We start from the raw sequence: 24067 nt of genomic DNA on the forward strand, positions 1-24067 counted from the left end.
GTATTAAAAAATCATACACTAATAAAGATTTAGAAAACGTATAGATTGAAGAAAAATATATATATATATATATATATATATATATATATATATATATTTCGAATTGCCTTTTAAGAAATGTTAAATATATATCGCCAACTAATTTATTATTATCACTCTAAATTTGGATAACAAGCCGTTTCTCTTTGCTGCATCGTTATTATTTTTCACAAATTTAGTCATCCAACTTGCATTACTCCATCGACTAAAATGTACAAAGTGTACGTACCGTCGGCTGGTTACATCCGGTTGCTGGGAATACAGTTGATTGTGCGTTCATGTATTACCTGATCGAATCCCAGCTTCTTTCATGTCGGTCAATAGAGCGTTGTGTCTGCCGCAAATTGCTCCGGAACTAAACCGAAGCAATTAGTAGCGTCTGCGTATGCGCGTTATATCGAATTGGCACGCAACGACAGCGTTATACACAGGATCTTTCCATTCATATCGCGAACGTGAGAGCGCACCTCTAAAGCTAATTAAAATCATACCATCATGGCGCATCGCGCGTTAGTCCCGAAAAACGAGGTCAAAGACCGCCCCTATCCCAGGTGACGGCGGTAACGAAAGAAATTTATTGAGACGAATGGAACGGCGCAAACAAAACCGTGAAAATTACGAGAATACGTCGTTAACGGGGCATCGTAAAAGCACCGGCCGCGTTGCACTGAAATCACCACTTTTGCACCGGGAAATTAAGGCACCCATTTTTAATGGTCAATATATAATACCCGACATAATTGTCGATTCACCTAACGAAATCGCTGAGTGTAACTGTGAAAAATTGATCGCCAATTGCTTGTAAGAGTTACTTACTTTATATACTTTATTAAGGAATAGTTTATTTCATTGATATATTTATGAAAAATAACTTTTTTTTTTGAAAACACGAATAATAGTCACTTTTTTTTTTTTTTTTTGTTAAATACAATTTTGGTTTCTAAACTGCTTCAATGCAATTTGGAAAAATTTGCAAAGTTGTAAGAAAGAGTTATTTTAATATATTATATTTTATCATATTATTTTAAAAATTGAAATCATATTCAAAAAACTACGAAAAGACTAGTTTTAACCTTGTGTTTCAAGAAAGTTATTTTTTATCGAATTTTCATTGTATTATAACTTTCATGCAAGAATACAACGGCAAAATATTTTATGAAATTTGTTTTAATTTGATAGAATTTTACGTAAAAATGAATAAAAAAATATATCGAATGTAGAAAACACGAATAATAATAGGCACTTTTTTTGCTAAATATGATTTTGGTCTCTAAACTGCTTCATCACAATTTTGAAAAATTTGTAAAGTTGTATATTTTGTCATATTATTTTAAAAATCGAAATTATATTCAAAAACTACGTGTTTTATGTAGAATGAATAAAAAAATGTATCGAATGTATAATGCTATAAAATTTTTGGTATTTTCTGAAACAATTGCGAATTACTCTATTAATCGAGTATAGAGAAAATGTATACCTTGGTGTATACATTTTCTGCTGCTTTATTTATAAGAGTTATGCCAGTGTACGGCAAGTTACTAGGGGTTCTTCCCGTTTTTATTAAGCGATCGATCGACCTTACCGGGTACTTTCGATCGTAACGGATAATGTCAACGTTGAAGTTTCACGGTTTTGTTTGGCGGTACGCTATCGCTATGGCAACTTTGCAAATCATTTGTGCGCGCGCATTTTCTTTTCTTTTTACACCTGCAACTTTCCGTTAAAAAAACTATTCGCCATTAGAAGAAGCGATGATGAGCACTATATTTCTACGACGATAGAGCATCGACCCGAGCGAACGATAACCCAATTAATTAGCCTGATACGTAACGGTTGCAAGTATCATCGATTTGTATCAATCAATCGAGTTTGTGAAGGGTTGCAGGTAAGGGTCATATCTGAAGCCATTTAACGGTGCACTAATTAACGGAATTACATCAGCTATAATTAGTACGATGTGATCATCTATGTGTGTTTCATGAAATGTGAATATTCATATTATTTACGCATCGCAAATATTCCTTGGGTTCTATTAGTGTGTGTGTGTGTGTGTGTGTGTGTTTAAATTAATATCTCAACTTATAAATGAATAACAAACTTGTTTTTATTTTATAAGATATGTTTAAACAACACTTATATATATAGGTAATCAATCAATTTTAACATTTTATTAATCTCACTATTTCTTTCTCTCTCTCTTTCTGTCTCTCTCATTTTTGCCATCCGATTCATATCAATTCTAGACTTATTTTCTTTTTACTTATGATAACCTTTCTTTTTACAAAATTATATTTATTGAAGATTTCTCTTCTCTCAGACACGATTTTAAAATCAGTTTTCCATAACGAAATATCTTGTGTGTTTTGCTTTAGAATTGCGCGATTAAATTTGACAAGCAAACTAAAAGTTTATATGCAATATCAATGCGATTAAATGTATAATATTATTGATCCACTTTTGACGAACCTCTCATTTGATATTTGTGTAGTGCCAGACATTGTTCAAATAAGTCGATTTGTACGTAAGAGAAATTTTTAAAAATGGAGAACAAAAAAGTGCATTTGCGGTATGTAATGCTGTACAAATTTCGGAAAGGCGTGAATGTTGGGACTGCACAAAAAAACATTCAAAGCGTTTATTTGGATCGTGCTTCTGCTCTCTGGACAGTTCAAAAATGATTCGGCAGATTTCAAAATGGTGATTTCAACTTGAAAGATCAACCCCGTTCTGGAAGGTCTTCTGACATTGATGACATTGTGTGTGCCTTTGTGGAAGAAAACCCAAATATTTCAACTGAGGAGATTGCTAAGAGGCTGAACATTGATAGTGCAACCGCGTTTCGCCATTTAAAAAGCTCGGATACGTTTCCAAGCTCGATACATGGGTTTCCCCTTTCAGTCAACAGGCGCATCTGATAAGCTGAACCGTATGAACGTGGCCGTTTCTTTCCTCGCACGTAACAAAGCAAATCCTTTTTTAGATCAATTAGTAATAGGCGATGAGAAGTGGATTCTGTACAACAACGTACAGCGAAAGAGAACCTGGAAAAAAGTAGATGAAAGTGCAGAATCCGTCGCAAAAGCTGGCCTGCATCCAATGAAGATATTGCTGTGTGTTTGGTGGGATTGCAGGGAAATTATTCACTTCGAGCTACGCGGCGAAACAATCACGGCGGATAAGTACTGTAAGCAACTCACTAGACTCGATGTGGCTATTCGAGAAAGACGTCCGGTTTTGGCTAATCAAAAAGGCATCATTTTCCACCACGACAATGCTAGACCGCACGTCGGCCAACAGACGCTGCGAAAACTACAGGAGCTGCAATGGGAAATTCTCCAGCACCCACCATATTCTCCAGATATTGCGCCATCAGTTTTTCATCTATTCCCGTCTTTGCAGAATAGTTTGAATAGCAAAAATCTTATGTCCGAGGAAAGTGTCAAAAACCACCTCACGAACTTTTTTCAAGAAAAACCAAGCTCTTTCTTCAAAAATGGAATCGACAAGCTTGTTGATCGCTGAAAAACACTTGTAGAAACGAATGGAGATTATATAATTGATTAATAAAACTGTAGTCTTTAATTAACTGTAGTCTAAAATTTAACTTATTGAAGTTTATCTTTAAATCGGGCACGAATTTATACAATCATCCAAATTAAGATAGAACATATTTAGGATTAAACGTTTAGATGATAGAGCTTCTTAGATTAAATATATTAAAAAAATTAATATTTCATTTATATAGTAACAATATTCAAATCGACTCGCGAAACGAAGACAAAAGAGAACGCGGAGGAGACACGGAGAAAAACGCGAAGGGAATAACGAAAGCAAAGTAGTCTAGTGAGAAAGCGAGAGATGCCGATTGACTGTTATTACTTTCCACTAAGTCCACCCTGTCGTACCGTTATGCTACTGGCAAAGGCTCTGGGCATCCATTTTAACATTAAAATTGTGAATATCTCGAATGGAGAGAATATGAATCCGGAATTTTTACAGGTTCTTTAGTTGCATTATTTCTTTCGTTGCATGTAAATTTCTTAATTATTATAATACAAATAAATACATAAGTAAGATATACATCACATAATTGATAATTTATGTGATAAACCTATTTAGAACATAATTATAAAGCTTTTAAAGCATAATTTTATTTTAGATAAATCCACAACATATGATACCAACCATCAACGACAACGGCTTTATTTTGTGGGAAAGGTATGTTAGGTTCACGATTTTCTGTAATTAAACTCCATTTAATATGTGTGTATTATTACAGTCGTCCTATTATGACATATTTGGTCAACAAATATGCGAGAAATGACTCTCTATACCCGAAAGATCCAAAACAAAAGGCAGTAGTCGATCAGATGATGTACTTTGATGCTGGTACTCTTTATTCCAATCTTATAAAATGTTATGTATGTATCGATCCATATAATTTATATATAGTTTTAAATGTAATTATTTTTTCCGTAATTTTTTAATGCAAATTGAGCGGGAAAATCAATAATAAAAATTACATTATTTGAAATTGTCGAATGCGATCCGGAAACGACCGAGTCCTTTCGAACACGATGTGACGTCACAGTGCAATATCTACATTCAGGGAGACGCTAATAGCGCTAAATAGCATGAAATAGCGTCTCCTCAAACCTAACCAATATATACAGTGACAACACACTATTTTTTTTATTAAAATATCCAGTTATTGTGAAAATGGGCAAAGGTAACACGTACAAAACCTGTTTTGTACCTCTATGTAAAAGTACAACAATTAAAACATCCAATAAATTGTTTTTCTTTGTACCTCGAGATCAAGAATGACCGAATGTCGCAATACAGAATACAGAAAACAAACGTTTAAAATTATTGCACATGTGACGTCACGCACTCCAACCAATCAAAATCGTTTTCTCACAATTTAAATTTTATTAAATTTTAATTTAATTTTTTAATACCTTTCTATTGATTAAAATTTGAAATTTTCTTACAAATAAATTTATAATAATATATATTAAAATTACATATATAAAAAAATGTATTTCTTTTTTAATGCAAACTCCCTATTGCTCAATTTTTTTCAATTAATATTATAATCAACGTATAATATTCTCTACATCTCACAATCACTAATTAACTTACGTCAAGCTATATTAATCTACTTTTCATTAATTGAAGAAATATACCATTTCTGAAATGCTCTATATCGCTAGTGTGTGAAATAATTATTCTTCTCGATATTGCATTATGTCTGTACCGATATTTGACTCGATAATCAAAATTATTATTTAGATGCCAGTAATACGAGGTCAGGCTCCTTCTATTAACGAGGCAGATTTAGAAAAAGTAAAGAGATCATTCGAAGTGCTCAACTCTTTTCTAGAGGGTAAAGAATTCGCGGCCGACGATAACTTGACTGTCGCCGATTTCACTATCAGTACAACTATATGTACAATTTTGGTGAGTCTTTTCGTGAAGAACGACTTTATCGAACTCGTATGCAGAGTGCTGTGACTATTTTTTTTCGATCGCAGTGTTTTGACTTTGACATCAGCCCTTACGATAACGTCGTGGCGTATTACGATCGCTGCAAGGAAAGCCTGGAGAAATTCGGATTCGAGGAGGTGCACGCCATGGGTGTTAAAGTGTTTACCGAGATCTATCACGCGAATTTGCAAGAATCTAGTTAACGTGGATATGGCTATGGATATTTTTACGCGTTTAAAGTAGAGAATCGATAATACTTCGTTTACCTGAGATCGAGATTAAACATGAAATCCCATTGCAACCTTATAGAATTTAAATTCACCTTTTACTTTCGCGGAGTTTCTGGGATTACAACAAACGTTTTAAAGCAATGGGAGTATTTTGAAAGAATTGTTATTAGCTTAGTTAAGATTTTTAGTATGTATATGTATAGCTTGTTGTTATGTTTGGTAAATATTTTAAATATTTACGTCTTATTTATCTGTATATACATGTCAATAAAAAGTATAAAATACAATCAAAATTAAATCTGACAAATAAGAATTTGTGGAATCGTGTAATTTAATTTTTTATAAATTTGTATATATACACACATGCATCCACATGCATATATACACTGAAAAAAAATTTATTTAATCTAAAAAAATATTTAGTTCAATACGTTCAAATAAGTATTTATTTAAATTAAGCAAAAACATAAACATATATGTTTCCTTATCATTATATTCTTATTTTATATATTTTTATTTAAAGTTATTAAACACGTATCTTTTCTCTTTTATTTTTTTATCTCTTCAATATATATGTATTTTTAAAAGATTATCTTTTCCAGCGCGTTAAATATTAGTTTTAGAATTATTTCGGTGTAAAAGTAACGCGTTCACGGTGAAATTTATAAAGCCAACAAGAATCAATATTCGTGTAGTAAACGTTGAAGGAATATAAGGTTGGCAATAACGGTGGAGAATTGCATAAAGTCCTGGTGCATCTTGCCTTGTCATCATTACACTTCATTTTCTTAATTATAGCATGACATTTAATCACGTATAAAGACTTAAGTTGCACGAAACCATTCCTTCCATAAGCACATACATTAACGAGCTAGATAGAAATCGTTGGAACATAACAAAAAAATTGAAAAATACCTTATTTTCAAGAGAATTTTACATTTTCGGTACATTTTTATTCATTTCATCATCTGCCTCTAGCATTCGCATTGACTTTCGACTAACCAGTCATCTACTTCGACAACATAATTACAATACAACTCGGCAAAAACGTCTTAATAAATATATTTAATATTTGATAAGATATTTACTTATCTCGCGGCTTTGTATTGTTGCCTTAACATGCGTGCATATGTCAACCCATTTACTATTACACTATTACGCGCAAGTATGCACAACATATCGACATTTCTGATCAATGTGTTGGATAATGACGAGACGTCACAATCGTAGAACTCATTGTCAGTCTGAAGGCGGTAGAAACTCGTTTATTACCTTTATTGGCTATCGCTGTTATATGTTGAACTAGTTGGTTTTTATTATAATACAACTTTAAATATATTTATATTATACTTAATTAATAAAATTTATAAGCTCCTCTCATCGAGCATTAATTTGTAGATTATCAAAATTTAATTTACTCATCCATTATTATAGTAACATTGTATTTAACGTAATTACCAATTGCAAAAAATTGTTTTATATATATGTAATCAATGACGAGTCAGAGAATCAATAAGATGAGTCATACTTGCGTAATTTGTACTATTATATAAAAATTTGCGAAATAGGTATAGTCTTAAAGAATCGCTCATCCTTTGATGATATATTGCATTCTACGATAAAATAAATTATTATCGCGAAGATAATCGCGCGAGCAATTATTTCTTAAGTTAAATAAATTTTAAATTACTTACCAGACCGGTGCTCCGATATGACGATGCCTTCCTGGATCTGTTACGCGCTGAACGCGTAATGAATAAAAAGGTACAGTTATCTAGTTACAAGACTTTATTTGGCGCAATGTTACAAGTCGAAGATGTTTTCTCTAGCGCTGACGATTTAGAACTAATTACTTTTTATATCGCTGGACCTTCATTCTCGGAGGTCCCCACATGCAGATAAAGTCGTGTGGCATCTCGGAGTGATGCGTTTATCGCTTACTGAAAGAGATATCTCGCGAAGAGATATTAAGAGTGACCTGTGGGTTATGCACATCTAGCGTGAGAAACTGCTGTCTCTTAATAAGATATCTATTTGTGAAATATTTGCGTGGGAAAAGTTGCGGTACGTAACACCTCCGCCCTTACAGATCCTCCTAGATCTGATTGTGAAATTAATTCGAATATTTTTATAGCTACAAGTTTAATTAAATTGCAAGTGACGATATAGTAACTTAATCTAATGTTACAATGTAGAATACATATATAAAGAAAATGAGAAAAAGCGATTACATTTTAAAAGATCTTATGTCAGGTATAAGATATCTATTCGTGAAATATTTGCGTAGAAAAAGTTGCGGTACGTAACAGATCTCCCTCTCTTGTTTTTCCTTTATTGACATTGACATTCACTAATAAAAACATAGTTAATTATTGTTACGTGTGCATTATTAATAGAATATGTCGATCGCGCGTTACTTTACACATTTCCGACACAATAATTGCTCGCCTACTTTATTGTATTTTAAAAGAAATTACAAAATTCGCGTTCAACATTATATAATTAATAATAACTGTACTTAATAATTAACGTAATATATACATGTAAAACAAAATTAATGATTTTGCTTTAATATTGTATGATACAATGCGACTCAAATTAATTATTAATCAAAATGTTAGATTATGCGAAAACATAAAATCGAATCAATACACATTATATATATATATATATATATATATATATATATATATATATATATATATATGTGTGTGTATATATGGGCAAAGCGTGGCACAGTAGACAGCGTATCGGTCTACTAAACCAAAGGTCCCGGGTTCGATCCTCGGTAAGAGCAGAAAAATTATATACGCTTGCTCTGCTCTCGAAAAGACGCTGGCAACCCACCGAGAGTAATCTTGCCAAGAACACTTCTCTACAAAAATTAGCCGTTCGGAACCAGCGTTAAAAATTGTAGGTCCCATATACATGTATACACATACATATACCTGTACTATCCGCGTACGCAATCATGTATATGAAAAAGAGAAGTCAACACGCTTCTGTCAAGAGACGATGGACTAAGAAGAAGATATATATATATATAGATCGCGTGAAATAAAAATATTATATAAATAAAACAAACTTTTTCATTACTTAAATTATTCGATGTATCGTTATTATTATTTCGTGCTCTTGGTTCAAGATGAATGAATGTGAACCAATTATATGTATATTAATAAAAAAATGTTTAATTACATTATTTAAATGTTTAAATAGAAATGTTTCGAATCCAAGAATGAAATAAATAATTATCATTATATTTGCAAAAAAAACCAATAATTTGTAATTGTAATTCTCTATTGATATATTTATCAAAAAAGTTAACAAGAATTAATAAATCACGCGAATTGATAATCTGATAATTTTATGAATATATTGTACTAATTGTGATAGCACTTGAAATTTGTTAGTAGTACTTGTTGTAATTATATTTAGAGAAATGTTGAAACAACAATATATATATATATATATATACCTAACCTGGAGCCTGGAGCAGAAAAGTAGCGATCCGAGAAAGAGCCGCTAGGTATATTGTAATTTAATATCTCTCTAAATATGATTGTGCAACAAGTAGGTACTACAAGATGCCAAACGCGATAGTTTCTTAAAATTAATGTAATTAGCGATTATCAACTCGCGTAATTGATACGGTTCCACTTGCAAATATATCGTTAGAGGATTTAATTCGTTGTTTTACTACGAAATATTTATCGCAAAATAAACTTCTAAAGAAATATTCTACTCTTTTATATTAATTACTAATTAACGTTGATGTAATTATGACTTTTCGTTATTAGATTTATTCGATTTGTTATTATTGTACTCTTTCAATCCAGAAATGACAAATGTACGTTTAAGTCGGTGAAGAGTAAAACTAATAATAGCTATCAATGTGATACTCATACCAGTATTTTATTTCGAGAGTTAATCAATCATATGAATTGATGATTATAATTGTTAATCGTATAATAAAATAATCACGTTTCGAAGTATAATGCGATGAATCGAAGTACCAGATAATTATAAATTGCATTATTATATATTTTCAATAATTATTTCTTTAAATATGCTTGGAAAGAGAAAATTTAAACGTATTTCGTGTTTCAGATTTTGAAGTCCTTTCAATTAAATTTAAATTACTAATTAATAAAGGGCTCATAAATTGCTAATTAATAAATTGCTCGTTTACGTTTATTGTTAATATACGATTAAGAACGCGTAGTAATATACGAATCGAAGAATCGTGTAAAATAACGAACAGTCAATATCAATTATTGATTAATAATTAATATAGGTAATATTGAAAGAATAGAATATGCCGCATCAATCTATTTTGTACAGGACGTTAAATATTTCGTTGTAGTAACAATTTGATTTCCGTGACATATATCACATGAATTCGGTCGCCGAATTTTATGCAGTCTCTCGTTTTCACGTTTTTCTCTTCCGTTATTCATCATAATGAAAAAAAGTGATAAAAACCTATGAAGCGTGTTCGAATCGAATTTCGAGATTTATACTGTTGCACTCTTTCCTTGTATCTGATTAGCGATCGATGACGTTGAGAAACGAATGTTTAATTATCTACGAGTTCAATTTGTTGAGTTTTTTTGATGGTTCGATGAAGCGTGCGTATACATAAGTACTTATATGTTACTTCAAATAATAAAAATGATAGAAATGCATATTTAAATAAATATAAATTACTACTTTTCTATAATAACTATATTATGCTTCCATAAATAATATTTTTAATAAACTTATAAAATGTTTATTTATTTATTACAAATAATGTTTATCACACTCTTATTATTGCATTTATCATCACGGAAAAAGTGCAACGATATAAACCTCAAAATTCGGTATTTTATACCGATTTAATTTTTTCAATTTACTAAAAAGCACAATCGAGAATCCCGAACAATGAAGAGATCACTCACATCAATTATTCCACCATGAAGCTTCTCTCGACGTTTTTCCAGATTCCAGGATACTCCTCGGACATTAGATGGCAATCCTGGCAATGTTGCAAAATATAGGAGATACGTGAAACGAGCGGAAAATGAATTTTTCCAGAACGTTCCATTGAAAAATGATTGTCCGTTGCTAAATCGAGTTCTCTCGATACTCTTCTACGCACAATTCGGCGAAATGCGTAGAAAAAGATATCAAAAACCACGATCACGTGCCGCATACTGTATCGGCAGACACTAACCTCGGTAACGCGAAAAGGATAAAGAGGCTAGAGAAGAAGGCTGGCTCTAGCGACCTACTTTTCCGCGCGCCTGCGCAGAACTGATCGACAGCTTAAAGGAGAACTTCTCTTACGTAATGCGCAATCGCGTCTCGCGTGACGTAATACATGACGAAAGACGTTATTTCGTGCAGGAAAATTTTGTATCGCCATGGAGACTTATTAAAATGTTAATGAAGAATAAATATCACTGAAATATTAAAAGATGTATAATTAAATTTGCTTGCACTGGATATATATATATATATATATATATATATATATATATAGCACTTTATAATTTAATTTATTTATTGTAAAATTTATTACTTTGCACAAGTGTGTACGTAATGTAGTTTATACTTTTATAATACATCTAAAATATGCTATTTTTGAAATATTTATGAAATTGTTAAATGTAGAAGGCTCTCAGCTTAAGGAGTTTTTCTTTTAAATTTACATACATATAGTAAATATTACACATAGTAAAAATTTGTTGTATGAGTTTTCCATCTTTTCACTGTTCCACGAATTCTTTATTATGTGTATATGAGTATGTATTGTGTGAATATTAAATTTATATAGAAATAGAGATAGCAAGAGGAACGGACAAGAATCATTATTAGCATATAGTAATTACATGTCAACATATAGTAATTAATTCGCGCGTATTTAAACATATATTATATATATATATATATATATATATATATATATATATATATATATATATATATATATACTGATGACTAATAATCATAGTCGTTCTCTGTTTGCACATCTAATGAAAAATCAGAGATGGGAGGATTTATTGTATTCCGGGAACATGTGTCTTATTTCTTGATGTAACGTGTGACGTCCTAAATTTCCTGAGCTAAATAATCCGCGCGGATTGCTGACCTACATAAATACTCCACGCGGACTCGATCGATAGCCAATAATCATCGCCGTTTCGATTCTCGATCCAATGGGAATCTAATCTTGGTTGACTCGCGGAACATCTCCTCTCTTATTGGCGTTCCGGATTTTCTTCTCGCATCCTTCTCTCTCGCCTTCCTTATCTCTAATTCCTAAAAGGGCATGCTCGAGCGAGCACCGCTTGGCTTTTCCGAACTTGGTACGCGGACAAAAACTAAAACAAAATATAGCGATACTTTTTCAAGGCGTTGCAGGTGTCGCACGTCATATCGAAAATGTGAAATAACATGTTTATTTACGTGTCCACCATCGACTTTCTTATGCCGTACAAATGATTTATGTCTCAATTTACTTAAGACTACTTACACTCTCGTTTATAATATCGGTGTAGTTTCCAGCGCGTTTTCTTGAAAGTTAGTTTATTCAAGACACGCTAATATATTATTGATATATTGCGATTAAAACAATAAACGTACTTGCGTGAAAAATAAATCTTTGTTATTTATATTCTTTTAATTATTATCAGCTTTAAGATGACGTTAGAATTATATAATGTATATTATTATTAATCCATTGATAATTTCTATTTGTTTAAAGAATATTTAAAAAACATTTTCTAACTATACACTTTAAAAAAAATTATTTAAAGATTTTGAAAATACATTCATAAATCTATATATACAATTTGCGAATAACGTTATAACATTTGAGATAAAATACTCTTTTAAATAAAATCAGTGATATTTTCACTCTCTCTCTCTCTCTCTCTCTCTCTCTCTCTCTCTCTCTCTCTCTCTCTGATTCAGTGTAATGCATCATATTTTATATTTATTGTTAAAAAAATATTTCTTATCCAAGTCGTCCTTATTTTTCGATCAACATTTATCCTTATTTTGTGTTTGCAGGAGCGGAAATAAATTATAACAAAAAGAGTCAACGGCAATTTATGTATTGACCATAACACCATTAAAAAACAGAGGATGACATAGTAATTATTATATACTACAGTATTATATATATATATATATATATATATATATATATATATATATATCAATAATTTCAATTAACATTTATTATCATAATATTTTTGTGAATTAAAATTCAATTTTTCTTTAATTGAAGAAAATAACTATTGTGTATATTATAACAAAAATTGATATTAAAATTATATTATTTTATTTTTTATAAATATAAGGTAAATAAATATTTGAGACTTACAATTAGTTTATTATCTAATTAAATTTATATATACACCATTTGAAATTTGTTTTCTTATTAAAAATTTAACATATTGCTGTTAATATATTCTGTTAATTTAAGTCAAACTGTTAAATTATTAAAATAACTGAAAGAGTGCAAAAATAATACAATGTACACGTATTTTTAATTTTACATTATAAATATGTTTTGAATTATTAGTGACAAAATTTAGCTGTTAAAATTTACAGAAAAAAATGTTATAACGTATATAATAACAATAAATAATGTTAAAGTAACATATGCAACATGTTACTTTAATATTATCTTCTCGTTAAATTTTTACACAAAAATTATGTCAAACTATGAAAAATTTATTATTTATTTTTATATTAAAATATAACACAATATTAATGTTACTATTTAACTTATGCCTAATATGTTAAATTAATAGAAAAATTTCTGTGGACCGTTTGGAACATGCGATTTGTGTTAAATTTAACACAAAATTTTTTACCGTGTGTGTATCTTAAATTAATTTTAACACGTATGATTGTTTAATATAATACATACATCAGTTTCTACTTTTTGTAGAGCACACATACACGATTAGATTGTTCTTTTAATTAATGAACTAAAATAAGCAAACATAATTTTAAAAAATGTGTTTACAAATACATTTTAATGTTGTTGAAGCTGTAAGAAAATTAATTTGTAATACATCGTAGAAATAAATCCATTCATTAGTATGTACATATATTTTCTTACAATTAATATATGTAAAATTACAATTTGTCATAATCTCTTTAATTATTACCACGCCCATTATTGCCCATTACGTTTATAACCTGGATGGCTTTATATTATCAAGCTTCTATCAATTGTATCAATGTCTATAAAATTTCGTACGTATAATATACTAGATTAAAATAGAACACAAATCATTACGTTTGCAATCACTTCACTTTTTAATCTTATTCAAATATTAATAATTATTATAATTAAAGTTTCAAAATTATATAAAATTAATATATATGTAAATTTAATATATAATATTAATATTTTATATATGTACCTTCTTCACCTATAACAAAGGTGAAAGGATGAAATATTCTAATATACTTTTTAATCATTAATTAATAATTAATAACTACAAAATAGAAAACTTTTATTTTTAACAACAATATTTTTAAACTTGAGTTTTATAACAATATGTTTATATAAAAATATTTTCTACATATAAAGATTTTTATAAACATTATTATAAATAGCATAAATCAGTTTTAACAGTGTAATATGTGAAAAAGTTCTGATAAATTCAATTTAATCGCTTACGTAATAATCGACATTAGCTCAACCATTTTATGTTAGTTTCGTGATGAATAATTTTTGCTTTGTAGAAAATTCCCAAGTATAATTGCGTTAAAAGTTTAAACATTGCCTGAGCCACAACTGGTTAATAACTTGATAGAGCTACTTATGCGATAACGTATAATGCATCTCGTATTCTCCGAGGAAGTTGCTAAACCGTCAACCTCGGGCGATTAAAATTGCCCATCCGGCTTTGATCAAATATATTTCTTGGATGTACATACAGTGTATGCTAATTTGGAATCGTATTTATATTTTACGTTATTTCGTCTCGTGTATGCCACACATTAGTTCTTCACGTACTGTACACTACTACTAGATAAGAACAGATCATAATTTCATACCATCTACTCACAATCAACAATCGGTCATGTTTGCATTTGCATAATTTCTATCAAAATAGATTAGATATATTTATGTAACGCAAAGATAATATAATAGTTATTATACACCAGTATTTTATAAATTGAGATTATTGTGTTAATTCCATATTATAATTAATAAGTAAATAAATAAAATAAATCGGCTCTCTTTAATTCTAAATAATAAAATAAAGGTTTAAATATAATAATATAAAAATATAAATGATTATTATTATTATTATTCACAGGATGTTTTATAACCATTATTTGTGTGTTACGTTTGCCCTCTATAGCCTACCTTTGTTTTATTATTCGTGTTATAAATATTTTGGAAATTATTACCATTTTTCTAATTTATATATAAATGTGAAATTATTTTAATATAAATAATTTAAATTTAAAAAAAACGACAAATTTTAGTATCTTGATTGATGACACTAAAACTTTGAAACACTAAATGTTTGAAAATTTATGGAGTTGCAGAGTTTATGAAATATGAACGGTTAATGCACTATTTTATAATTACGTGTTAAATTAAAGTGTTGCATAATGAAAGAACCAGAGAGGTAATGCGTTCTAAATGCTTTGTATACGATATATACAAATTTATAATACATTAAATTATAGATTATTTACAGGATTTCTTAACTAAGTTATATAAGAAAAGAGTTCATTTTTTGATACACTTACAATTAATATTCAACTCTTGAATATTAATACATTCGATTGGAAAGCAATGAGGTCTGATTATAATTAAATAAAGAGCCGGATTTTAATTATAACTTGAAGAGGCCAATATTTAAAATTGCTTGTATTTTAAGAATTATCAATATCTCAGCGTTGAACTTGTCGATTTTTCTCTTAGTTTCATATTAGCATTTACTTTGGATATTAACAATCTTTTAGCATTCATTTACCATATCTGCTGTACTTATATATGTATATGTGGCAAAGGAATCTCGAAAAGCACGCTCAAATTTGCGCTTTCATTGCTATCGAATAGTCTCTCATTGGTTTTTAAGAAAGGCGAGATTTCGCAAAAATATCCGGCTGTGCGACTTACAGAGGTGAGTGAATTTGAATCGAAATCGAATCGAAGATGAGATAAGGTGTAATTAATGATAGAATTAATAGTGTGTGAGTAATTTTATATTTATGTGATGCGAGCATGATATCGTTTCTTTTGAGAACAAAGGCAATCATAGTACTCTCTTCTTGAAATTGCATTAATATGTTGAATAGCCAGTGTTTTCCGTTATCTAAATAAAATTATCTAGATTTTTATCTAAATGTCTTTATTGTTTATTTTACCTTTTATCTATTTAATTAAAGTATATGACATCTTTATCTGTAGCTCAGATTTAAAAAAATAGTATCTTTTATAAAATATCTAAGGTAATGTAATCAGTGCCATTTTTCTCATTCTGCATTCATATTATATCTACAAAATATAACACATATATATCATATATCTATAAAATATAACACAACATTACCATCATCCGCGCCAGTGGAGCGTCTTTTCAGTTGCGGTAGATATTTGTACCTCGAAGAAATCGTTTATCTGATAATATGTTCGAAAAACCATTGTTTTTAAAAAATAAAAATTTGTAATTTAACTCTAAACCTTTAATGTATTAAGCTGAAATATATGCTTATATTTTTTATAGTTTTCTGAAATATATTATTTTTATATAAATTGTAATTTTGAATATTATCTTAAAAGTATCTAGATAAAACATTCAACTAATTTAGCTTTTAAGATAGATATATTTAAATTAAGATTATCTTTATCTTATTTCAGATACAGACGCATATATTTTATCTTATCTATATCTAGATTATTTTAAATTATTTAAGCACAACACTGTGAATAGCTGACAGTGCAAAAATTATGTACATTTTTGACAACTCAAATACTTAGGAGTCTTTTCGACGTGACTCATGTTCTTGATAAATCGATCTTATCCTTCCAGTCGAGTTAAATGTCATCATCAATTTAAATAATAAAAACTAGATATTAAAAAAATATTTCTTTCCATATAAAAAAAAAAAACATCTTTTTTGTGCTTTCAAATATTGAAAGAATGAGATTTTCATAAATTCATTATTCAATATTTTCTCTTACAAAACCTATCGTTTGACGTAACTCATGTTCTTGATAAATCGGTCTTATCTTTCCAATCAAATTATGAATTTTTTCTGATATTGAGTTAAATGTCGTCAACATTTTGAATGATAAAAACTAGATAAAAAAAAATTTTTTTTTTTTTTTTAATATATTTACATGCATTAGATTGTACTTTTGTGCGTCACAGACTTTTTTTTAATTTTGAAATTTTTATTAAATAATATATTGTATGATATAAAAAGAATATAAATGACGTGCACGTATAATATTTTAATATCAGGTAAATAATACGTTATCTATTAACGAATTACTGTTGTGTCACTGAGGCAGGCGTGAATAAGATAAGCGCGTTATTTGTTTTTGCTGTATTCTTTGATCGAGATTAATCTTGCTGAGTCATTTATCGAGCAACACGGCAATGATGAAACTTTAAAGTTTCTTTCCTTACACAGTATAAAGAGAAGCATGATCAGCAGTTCTCACACGGTGACGTCACATGGGCACGCTGGAGCTAATTAGAGTCGCTGGTTCAATTAGCGGATGAAAGAGTAGATACTTAAAAAACCGTTAATAAATTAAAACACAACGCGTAATCAAATTTGATAAAATTTAAACTTGCGAGATTTAGATCAGAATTCTTTTGTCAAATATAAGACCGATTTGTCAGTAGTCACGTGAAAAACGATAGGTACTCCGTTTCGCAAAATTTAAATGTGAATAATAAACTTATGCAAATCTTATTTCTTTTTTTCGAACGAGTTACGAAATTTTTCAAAGTCAAATATATTCAACATTTCAAAAACAGGAACAATTGGATAATAAAGTTGATAAGCAGCGATAACTCATAAAAATATCAACTCATATAAAATAAAATGTTACGCTATATCAATATTTTCTTGATTACATACATCGACACATTGCTTTATTTCATTGTAAGATTGTTAACATTTATTGCTATGATATAAATAGCACAATTATCAATCATAAAAGCCACGATGGAGAGAGAACTTGAAATACTCACAGTCGTATTTAGCATTGAAAACCGGTGACGGGTATAATTTATCTTGCTTTAGTGTGCGTAATATTGTGCATGTTGCCCATGTAACACATACTATATAAATAGGTGGAGCAAGCAAGTTGTATAGACAGTCCACAGTATAATCTCGCTGCCGCGACTTCGGAGACTGCAATCTCTAGGTACAGTTTGTTGTGACATTTCTCTCTTTCTCGCTGTCACTCCTTTATTTCTATTCACCTGCCATGAATAATTTACGGGAGCTTGCTAAAAAGATTGACATTATTTCAACGAATTTGTGCGCGATTTTACAAGGAATTCGACGAGTGTCCGTATCATTTTTAAGGGGATACCGAAGTACCGACCGAGTTCTAACCTAATAAAACAATATATTTACTTAATATAAAAGTTGCAATTTATATACATAAAATAAAATAGGTTCTCCTCTCTCAGAATTGCATGAAAGAATATTTGTGAACTTTTAGAAATGAGCTTAGAAACCTAGAAAAAAAGTATTCCTTTGAAAACAAATGTTGTGCAGCACAACGGAATACTTTTTTTCTAGGCTTCTAAGCTCATTTCTAAAAGTTCACAAAAATTCTTTCATGCAATTCTGAGAGAGGAGAACCTATTTTATTTTATGTATATAAATTGCAACTTTTATATTAAGTAAATATATTGTTTTGTTAGGTTAGAATTCGGTCGGTACTTCGGTATCGCCTTAAGATGAAATTTAGAATTATTTGTCACGTATCTACCGAGTGCAAAAATGATTGTGTAAAACTTTAGTATACTGTATTGTAGAATTCTACAATTGATATATAAATAATCAATAACGCGAAACGATGCACGTTAAATTTTATATATGTTTGAAATAATACTGTAGGTTATTTAGCTTTACACATTCTTTTCTTTTATAATTGACGTCAGTTATATGGGCAGAAGCGTAAAAAACCCGTGATGGTTTACCCTTAAAAAATTATTTCATATTGTGCGAGCGTCCGACAGGCGACGATTACGCCGGCTACATTATTAATAGTACATTGTGTGTTCTCGCAGATTTCAAGATGCCTATCGATCTTTACCAACTTACCGGAAGTCCGCCGTGTCGTGCCGTGTGTTTAGCAGCGGCAGCGTTAGGAGTGGATCTAAACGTGAAAAATACTATTCTTACGACCGGCGAACACTTAAAACCCGAATATCTTAAGGTAGCTTGAAATAATAAACTTCTTCATAAGCACTAGAAGATTTTTAATTACAAACAAATTATAAAAAAATTAAAATTCAAAAATTTTATTTTTGATGAAAATAATTTATATACCTAAGTGTTTAGTCCTCGAGCATCACAGTATTTGTCTACTCTATTTTATACGCACATGAGTATCTTAAAATTTTTGTTTTTCCTTATCTATCGGTTGTTATCTATTTATTTATTCGTAGTGGAAGTAATACATTCAAAATTTTTTCTTCTCAAGCTGCAAGTCATAACTTTTTATCGTTCAGAAATGACGCACAATTTTATTAGCGGCCTTGATGAGCGATCGTAAATCATGCGTGTTGCTCAAGGGTTATAAAAATTAATAATATTTAAGAATTTTTTAACAAGTAAAAGTTTTTGTTGTGTGTGTGTGTGTGTGTGTGTGCGTGCGTGCGTGCGTGCGTGCGTGTGTGTGTGTGTGTGTGTGTGTGTGTGTGTGTGCGTGCTTCTGTGTTCTATCAATTAGTTGAGTAAAATACTTGTTCAATGAAAATGTATTGCGAAATTTCAAGTTGAAATTTGATGATTCGCTTAACTAATTATTATTATGTATCTAAATGTAGATGAATCCACAACATACAATACCTACAATAGATGACAATGGATTTTATTTGTGGGAAAGGTAAAGTAGAAAACTTCAATATTTTGATATTTAACAAGCAAATGTCACATAAGATTGAGATACTTAAAAAAATCTCTCTACAGATATATGTAATATATACTACGCAAAAAAATTAAATGGACTTTCTTCTATATAAAAAAAAGCAAATTTTCAAGAAGTTGCAACTTGCTTAAAAATAATCGGAATAAAATCAATAATTTCTAGTTTTAGAATCTTTAAATAAATTTCAATTTTTTCTATTTGTTACAAAATTCTATTGTAAGAAAACACATCCGTCGATTTAACAAACTTTTCAAAAGTTTGTCCAAGAATACCGAATTACAAGAAAAATCTAGCACAATTTTATTAATTGGATGTTAAAGAACAGAGTTTTAACTTTAATTTCTTTTCTTAGCAAATGTTCTGTGATATTTTTCGCCGAGATATTAGTTATTAAAGCAAAATCGAGCTATTGACTTTGAATGTTTATATCTAGTGAAAAAATGATAGAATAATCATTATAGAAGCTATTTAAACAAAGAAAAGTTAGCAGTTAAAATGCTTCCATCATTCTTCAATCATTATTTATTTTTAAAGCGTAATGTTACTTAAAAATCAAGTAAAATTGCACTTTTATCTTTTTTTATTTAAATTGATTAAAGTAAAAACTCTACAAAAAAACTCTAAAATTTACATGAACTCTACAACATTTACAAGTAACAAGCATTCCAATTACTCGTTCACAAGGCCGAAATGTTAATTTTTTTTTTTACATTTCAAAAACTTAAATTAATGATTATTGTACGATTATTTTATCACTAGTTATAAGCGTTTAAAGTCAATAGCTCGATTTTGCTTTGACAATAAATATCTCGGCAAAAGAAAAATTATAGAACATTCGCTAAAAAAGGAAATTGAAGCTAAAACTCTGCTCTTTAACACCCGATTAATGAAATCGTGCTAGGATCTTTTTTTAATTCGGTATTCTTTCAACAACCTGTTGAAAAATTTGTTTAATCGACGGACGTCGCTTTCTTACAATGTAATTTTGTAACAAATAGAGAAAATTGAAATTCATTTAAAGATTATAAAACTAGAAACGTGTAGCTTTGAAACGCTTTTTTATTCATTTTATTTCGATTATTTTGAAGAAAGTTGCAACTACTACTTGAAAATTGGCCTTTTTTATATGGAAGAAAGTGGCCCTTTAATCTTTTTTATTTATTATTTACTTAATGTTTACTCATCGAGAATTATATACATTTTGCAGTCGTGCGATCATGAAGTATCTAGCCAATCAGTACGGCAAAGATGATTCTCTTTATCCAAAAGATCCAAAGAAACGAGCTTTAATTGATCAGAGGCTAGATTTCGACCTGGGAACTCTGTATCCAGCGTTTACCGATGCTTATGTAAGTTATCTTTAGATCGTACAATTAATAATTCATACAAAATTATTAAAATCGATGTATACGTAATGATTATTGCACGTTAATTGCAGTATACATGGTTCTTTACCGGCGTTGTTCCAGACCAAGCAAAATATGATAAAATGAATAGCGCGTTGTCTTTCTTGGATAAATTTTTAGAAGGTGAAAATTATGTGGCAGGAAAAACTTTAACTCTCGCTGACATTGCTCTGGTCGTTACTGTTTCTAACTTTAAGGTAAGAAGTAATTAGTTTCTCAAGTGTATCACTGATTTACTGATAAAACAACGAATTTGCACAATAATATTTTGAAAAAGAATAAAGTATGTTTGTGGGTTTAGAGAGATAATACAAAAGATTATGTTTTAAAAAAAATTCGCTTTTTTATATTCCTATTATTCTACACTGAATTAATTCAATCATATTTTATGTCTTTTTCAAATTTATTCAATTTTATTAACATACATTTAAATTTAAAACATATATTAATTATATATATTAATTGCATATTAAATTTATACCACATTCGTTGAAAATATAATATATAGCTTGCCAACATACGCACGACTGTAAACTTTATTGTAAAAAAATGTTATATTATGAAACTAATAACTTAATTGGTAACATTTTTTTTTCTTACAGATTATGGACTATGATTTGAGTAAATATAGCAACATTCTGAAGTGGTTTGCAAAGATTCAGGATGAAGCTGTTAAATATCATGAGATCGAAGACAAGGCCCTAAAATTATTTAAAGATTTTGCTGATAGTTGTACAAAGAAGAAGTAATTTTTTCACATTGATTAATGCTTGCATAATGAAAGCATTATATAATGTTTTACTATCTTTATTAATTTTTCTTGATTATGTATTTTTACTATTTTTATTTTAACTTTTATCTATATATATTTCTCTTCCTTCTTTGCATATATTTTCATATCACATCGATTATACTTATACAGCTTTCATTTTATGCAACTTAAAAAAAATATAATTATTGTAATTAATATAAATTAAAAAAATTTAAAAGATATTTTGAGAGTTTTTGCGCAAGAAGTAAAAAATAAAAATTTAATTTCTAGATAAAACCGAAATGTGTTTTTTATTATTAATAAGTTATGTTTTTAATTAAGTTTAAACTTTAAAAAAAAATAAAATAAATTTAAAATTATAGTACGACACTCTAAACAAAAATAAGAACTGTCAGAAATAAATGTATGTTTGTGTGAGAAGAAATTCAAAAATATTATATACTTTTTATTATAAATATTATAAAAATAATTAATTATATGAATAATTTTATCTTTTCTAGATAGAGTATATATAATTATAAATAATATAAAATTATAACGTAATATAAAAAAAGAGGAAAAAAAATGTGTATATGTATATACATCTCACTTACCAAACTTATACCTTACTTATTTTTGTCATATATACTGGGTGATTCAAAACAACCTGATGTTTTTAAAATGACATATTTTTTAGTGAATTCTAAGATGATATTTCTTTTTACAAAATTTTATCTGAAGCTTAGTTTCTGAGTTATAATTGAAAATAGACATTTTCAAACCGGATACAACGGGCATGCAGGGACGACGCATCTCGTCATCAGACTAATGGCCTCTCTACGGTCAATAATATTATATAATATCGTATATAGAATGTAATAATAATTCAATAAACTTGAAACGATAATATTGTGTAATAATAATAATTATTATTGTGTGCAATTTTTTCAACCGAAATCATTAATTTTTTTTATATATAAATCAAGTTTCCTCATCATTCTGCATAGCAAATGTGTATCGAACTAAAATTTAAAAAAATAATATTTTAAATATTTTATCATTTTTTAAAATATTTTGTGTTACATAAATTATGAAATATTTCTTGAAGTATTTATTTTTAAATCTTGTGTAGAGACGAAAGAGAGAGAGAAGGAGGAAATTATTATATAATTCGAGGGTGATTGAAATTAAATGAGATTTTTTTTACAAAAACTTCTTAATGAAAGGAAAATATACATGAAAGTTAGTTAATTAATTAATTTTCCAATTAATTTACCAAGTAATTTTCCAATGTATTCACCCTCATGATCGGAACATAGTCGTTATTGATGTGACAATTTTTATACGTTTTGGATGAAAAGAAAGAAAGAGGACACTCTGCGAATTACTCGCACACAAACAACTCTATTGCTTCACTCGTGTCGAACTTCTGGTCATCTGGAGAGTTTCTTTAAGTGGTTTGAACAGATAATCATAAGGTGATCGGTCAGAAGATGTTTCAGTGTCTTCTACTTTTTTTTTAATTGTTCACTCGTGCACATCATCACTGCCGAATGAGAGCAAGCATTAAATGTTTGTCTCAAATTGTACTCATAATTTATAAAAAATTTCAAGGTTCCCGGATATACTTTTATTCGGTAAAAATTTTATGATTATTTATTGTGACATAGATGGATGTCTACTAATTGCTCATCGTGCTGTTATTGATTGGAGAGCCGTAAAGTTCTGTTTGTAGTATGTTGTCAGAAAAAGAGTTAGGTTCATACATTAATGCAATCATTTTGGCCTAAGTTATTACCTCCGCCGTTTTATATGAATCTCTTTTATATTTGAACTTATACATACAGGGTGTCCCATTTTAATTCCTCCAGTCGAATATCTCGAAAACCAAGTCTGGGAGAGAAAAATGTTTCAGGCAAAAGTTGTATGGTTTCGAGAGGGCCATAAGATGGTACCATTGATCTGACCTTGAAGAGTTAATTGAAGGTCACGTGAA

General features: G+C 29.2%; 3 protein-coding genes across 4 annotated transcripts in view; 2 read left to right on the forward strand and 1 right to left on the reverse strand.

Moving 5' to 3' along the window:
- The window catches only part of LOC140671368 (cyclic GMP-AMP phosphodiesterase SMPDL3A), a 72578-nt gene extending 64972 nt beyond the window's left edge, over positions 1-7606 (reverse strand). Inside the window, exon 1 of the mRNA XM_072902616.1 lies at positions 7454-7606. The gene's annotated coding sequence lies outside the window, so the exon portion shown is untranslated. The remainder of the gene's footprint in view (positions 1-7453) is intronic.
- On the forward strand, positions 1773-22252 carry LOC140671371 (glutathione S-transferase 1-1-like). Of its 2 annotated transcripts, XM_072902621.1 has the most exons (10): positions 1773-1924; positions 3785-4038; positions 4199-4257; positions 4319-4460; positions 5335-5506; positions 19052-19200; positions 19814-19872; positions 21122-21263; positions 21353-21517; positions 21923-22252. In XM_072902621.1, the coding sequence occupies exons 2-10, from the start codon at positions 3898-3900 to the stop codon at positions 22067-22069; spliced, it is 1176 nt and encodes a 391-aa protein (XP_072758722.1). In that variant the 5' UTR covers positions 1773-1924; positions 3785-3897; the 3' UTR covers positions 22070-22252. The 2 variants fall into 2 exon arrangements, with proteins under 2 accessions (XP_072758722.1, XP_072758721.1); XM_072902620.1 differs by lacking the exons at positions 1773-1924; positions 3785-4038; positions 4199-4257; positions 4319-4460; positions 5335-5506 and adding an exon at positions 18083-18174 and having other exon boundaries at positions 21923-22230.
- LOC140671312 (histone-lysine N-methyltransferase SETMAR-like) lies at positions 2920-3561 on the forward strand. Its single transcript, XM_072902569.1, has one exon. The coding sequence runs from the start codon at positions 2920-2922 to the stop codon at positions 3559-3561; it is 642 nt and encodes a 213-aa protein (XP_072758670.1).
- Positions 22253-24067: the final 1815 nt, after the last annotated feature.

Source organism: Anoplolepis gracilipes, chromosome 11, assembly GCF_047496725.1.
Source record: "Anoplolepis gracilipes chromosome 11, ASM4749672v1, whole genome shotgun sequence".
In the NCBI taxonomy this organism is placed as follows: domain Eukaryota; kingdom Metazoa; phylum Arthropoda; class Insecta; order Hymenoptera; family Formicidae; genus Anoplolepis; species Anoplolepis gracilipes.

Excerpts from the sequence above, each read along its gene's own strand:
- LOC140671312 (XM_072902569.1), top strand. The coding sequence starts at position 2,920 with ATGGGTTTCCCCTTTCAGTCAACAGGCGCATCTGATAAGCTGAACCGT.
- LOC140671371 (XM_072902621.1), top strand. The coding sequence starts at position 3,898 with ATGCCGATTGACTGTTATTACTTTCCACTAAGTCCACCCTGTCGTACC. Across the intron at positions 19,873-21,121 it reads GGATTTTATTTGTGGGAAAG|TCGTGCGATCATGAAGTATC; the intron begins GTAAAGTAGAAA and ends TACATTTTGCAG. Across the intron at positions 21,264-21,352 it reads CAGCGTTTACCGATGCTTAT|TATACATGGTTCTTTACCGG; the intron begins GTAAGTTATCTT and ends CGTTAATTGCAG.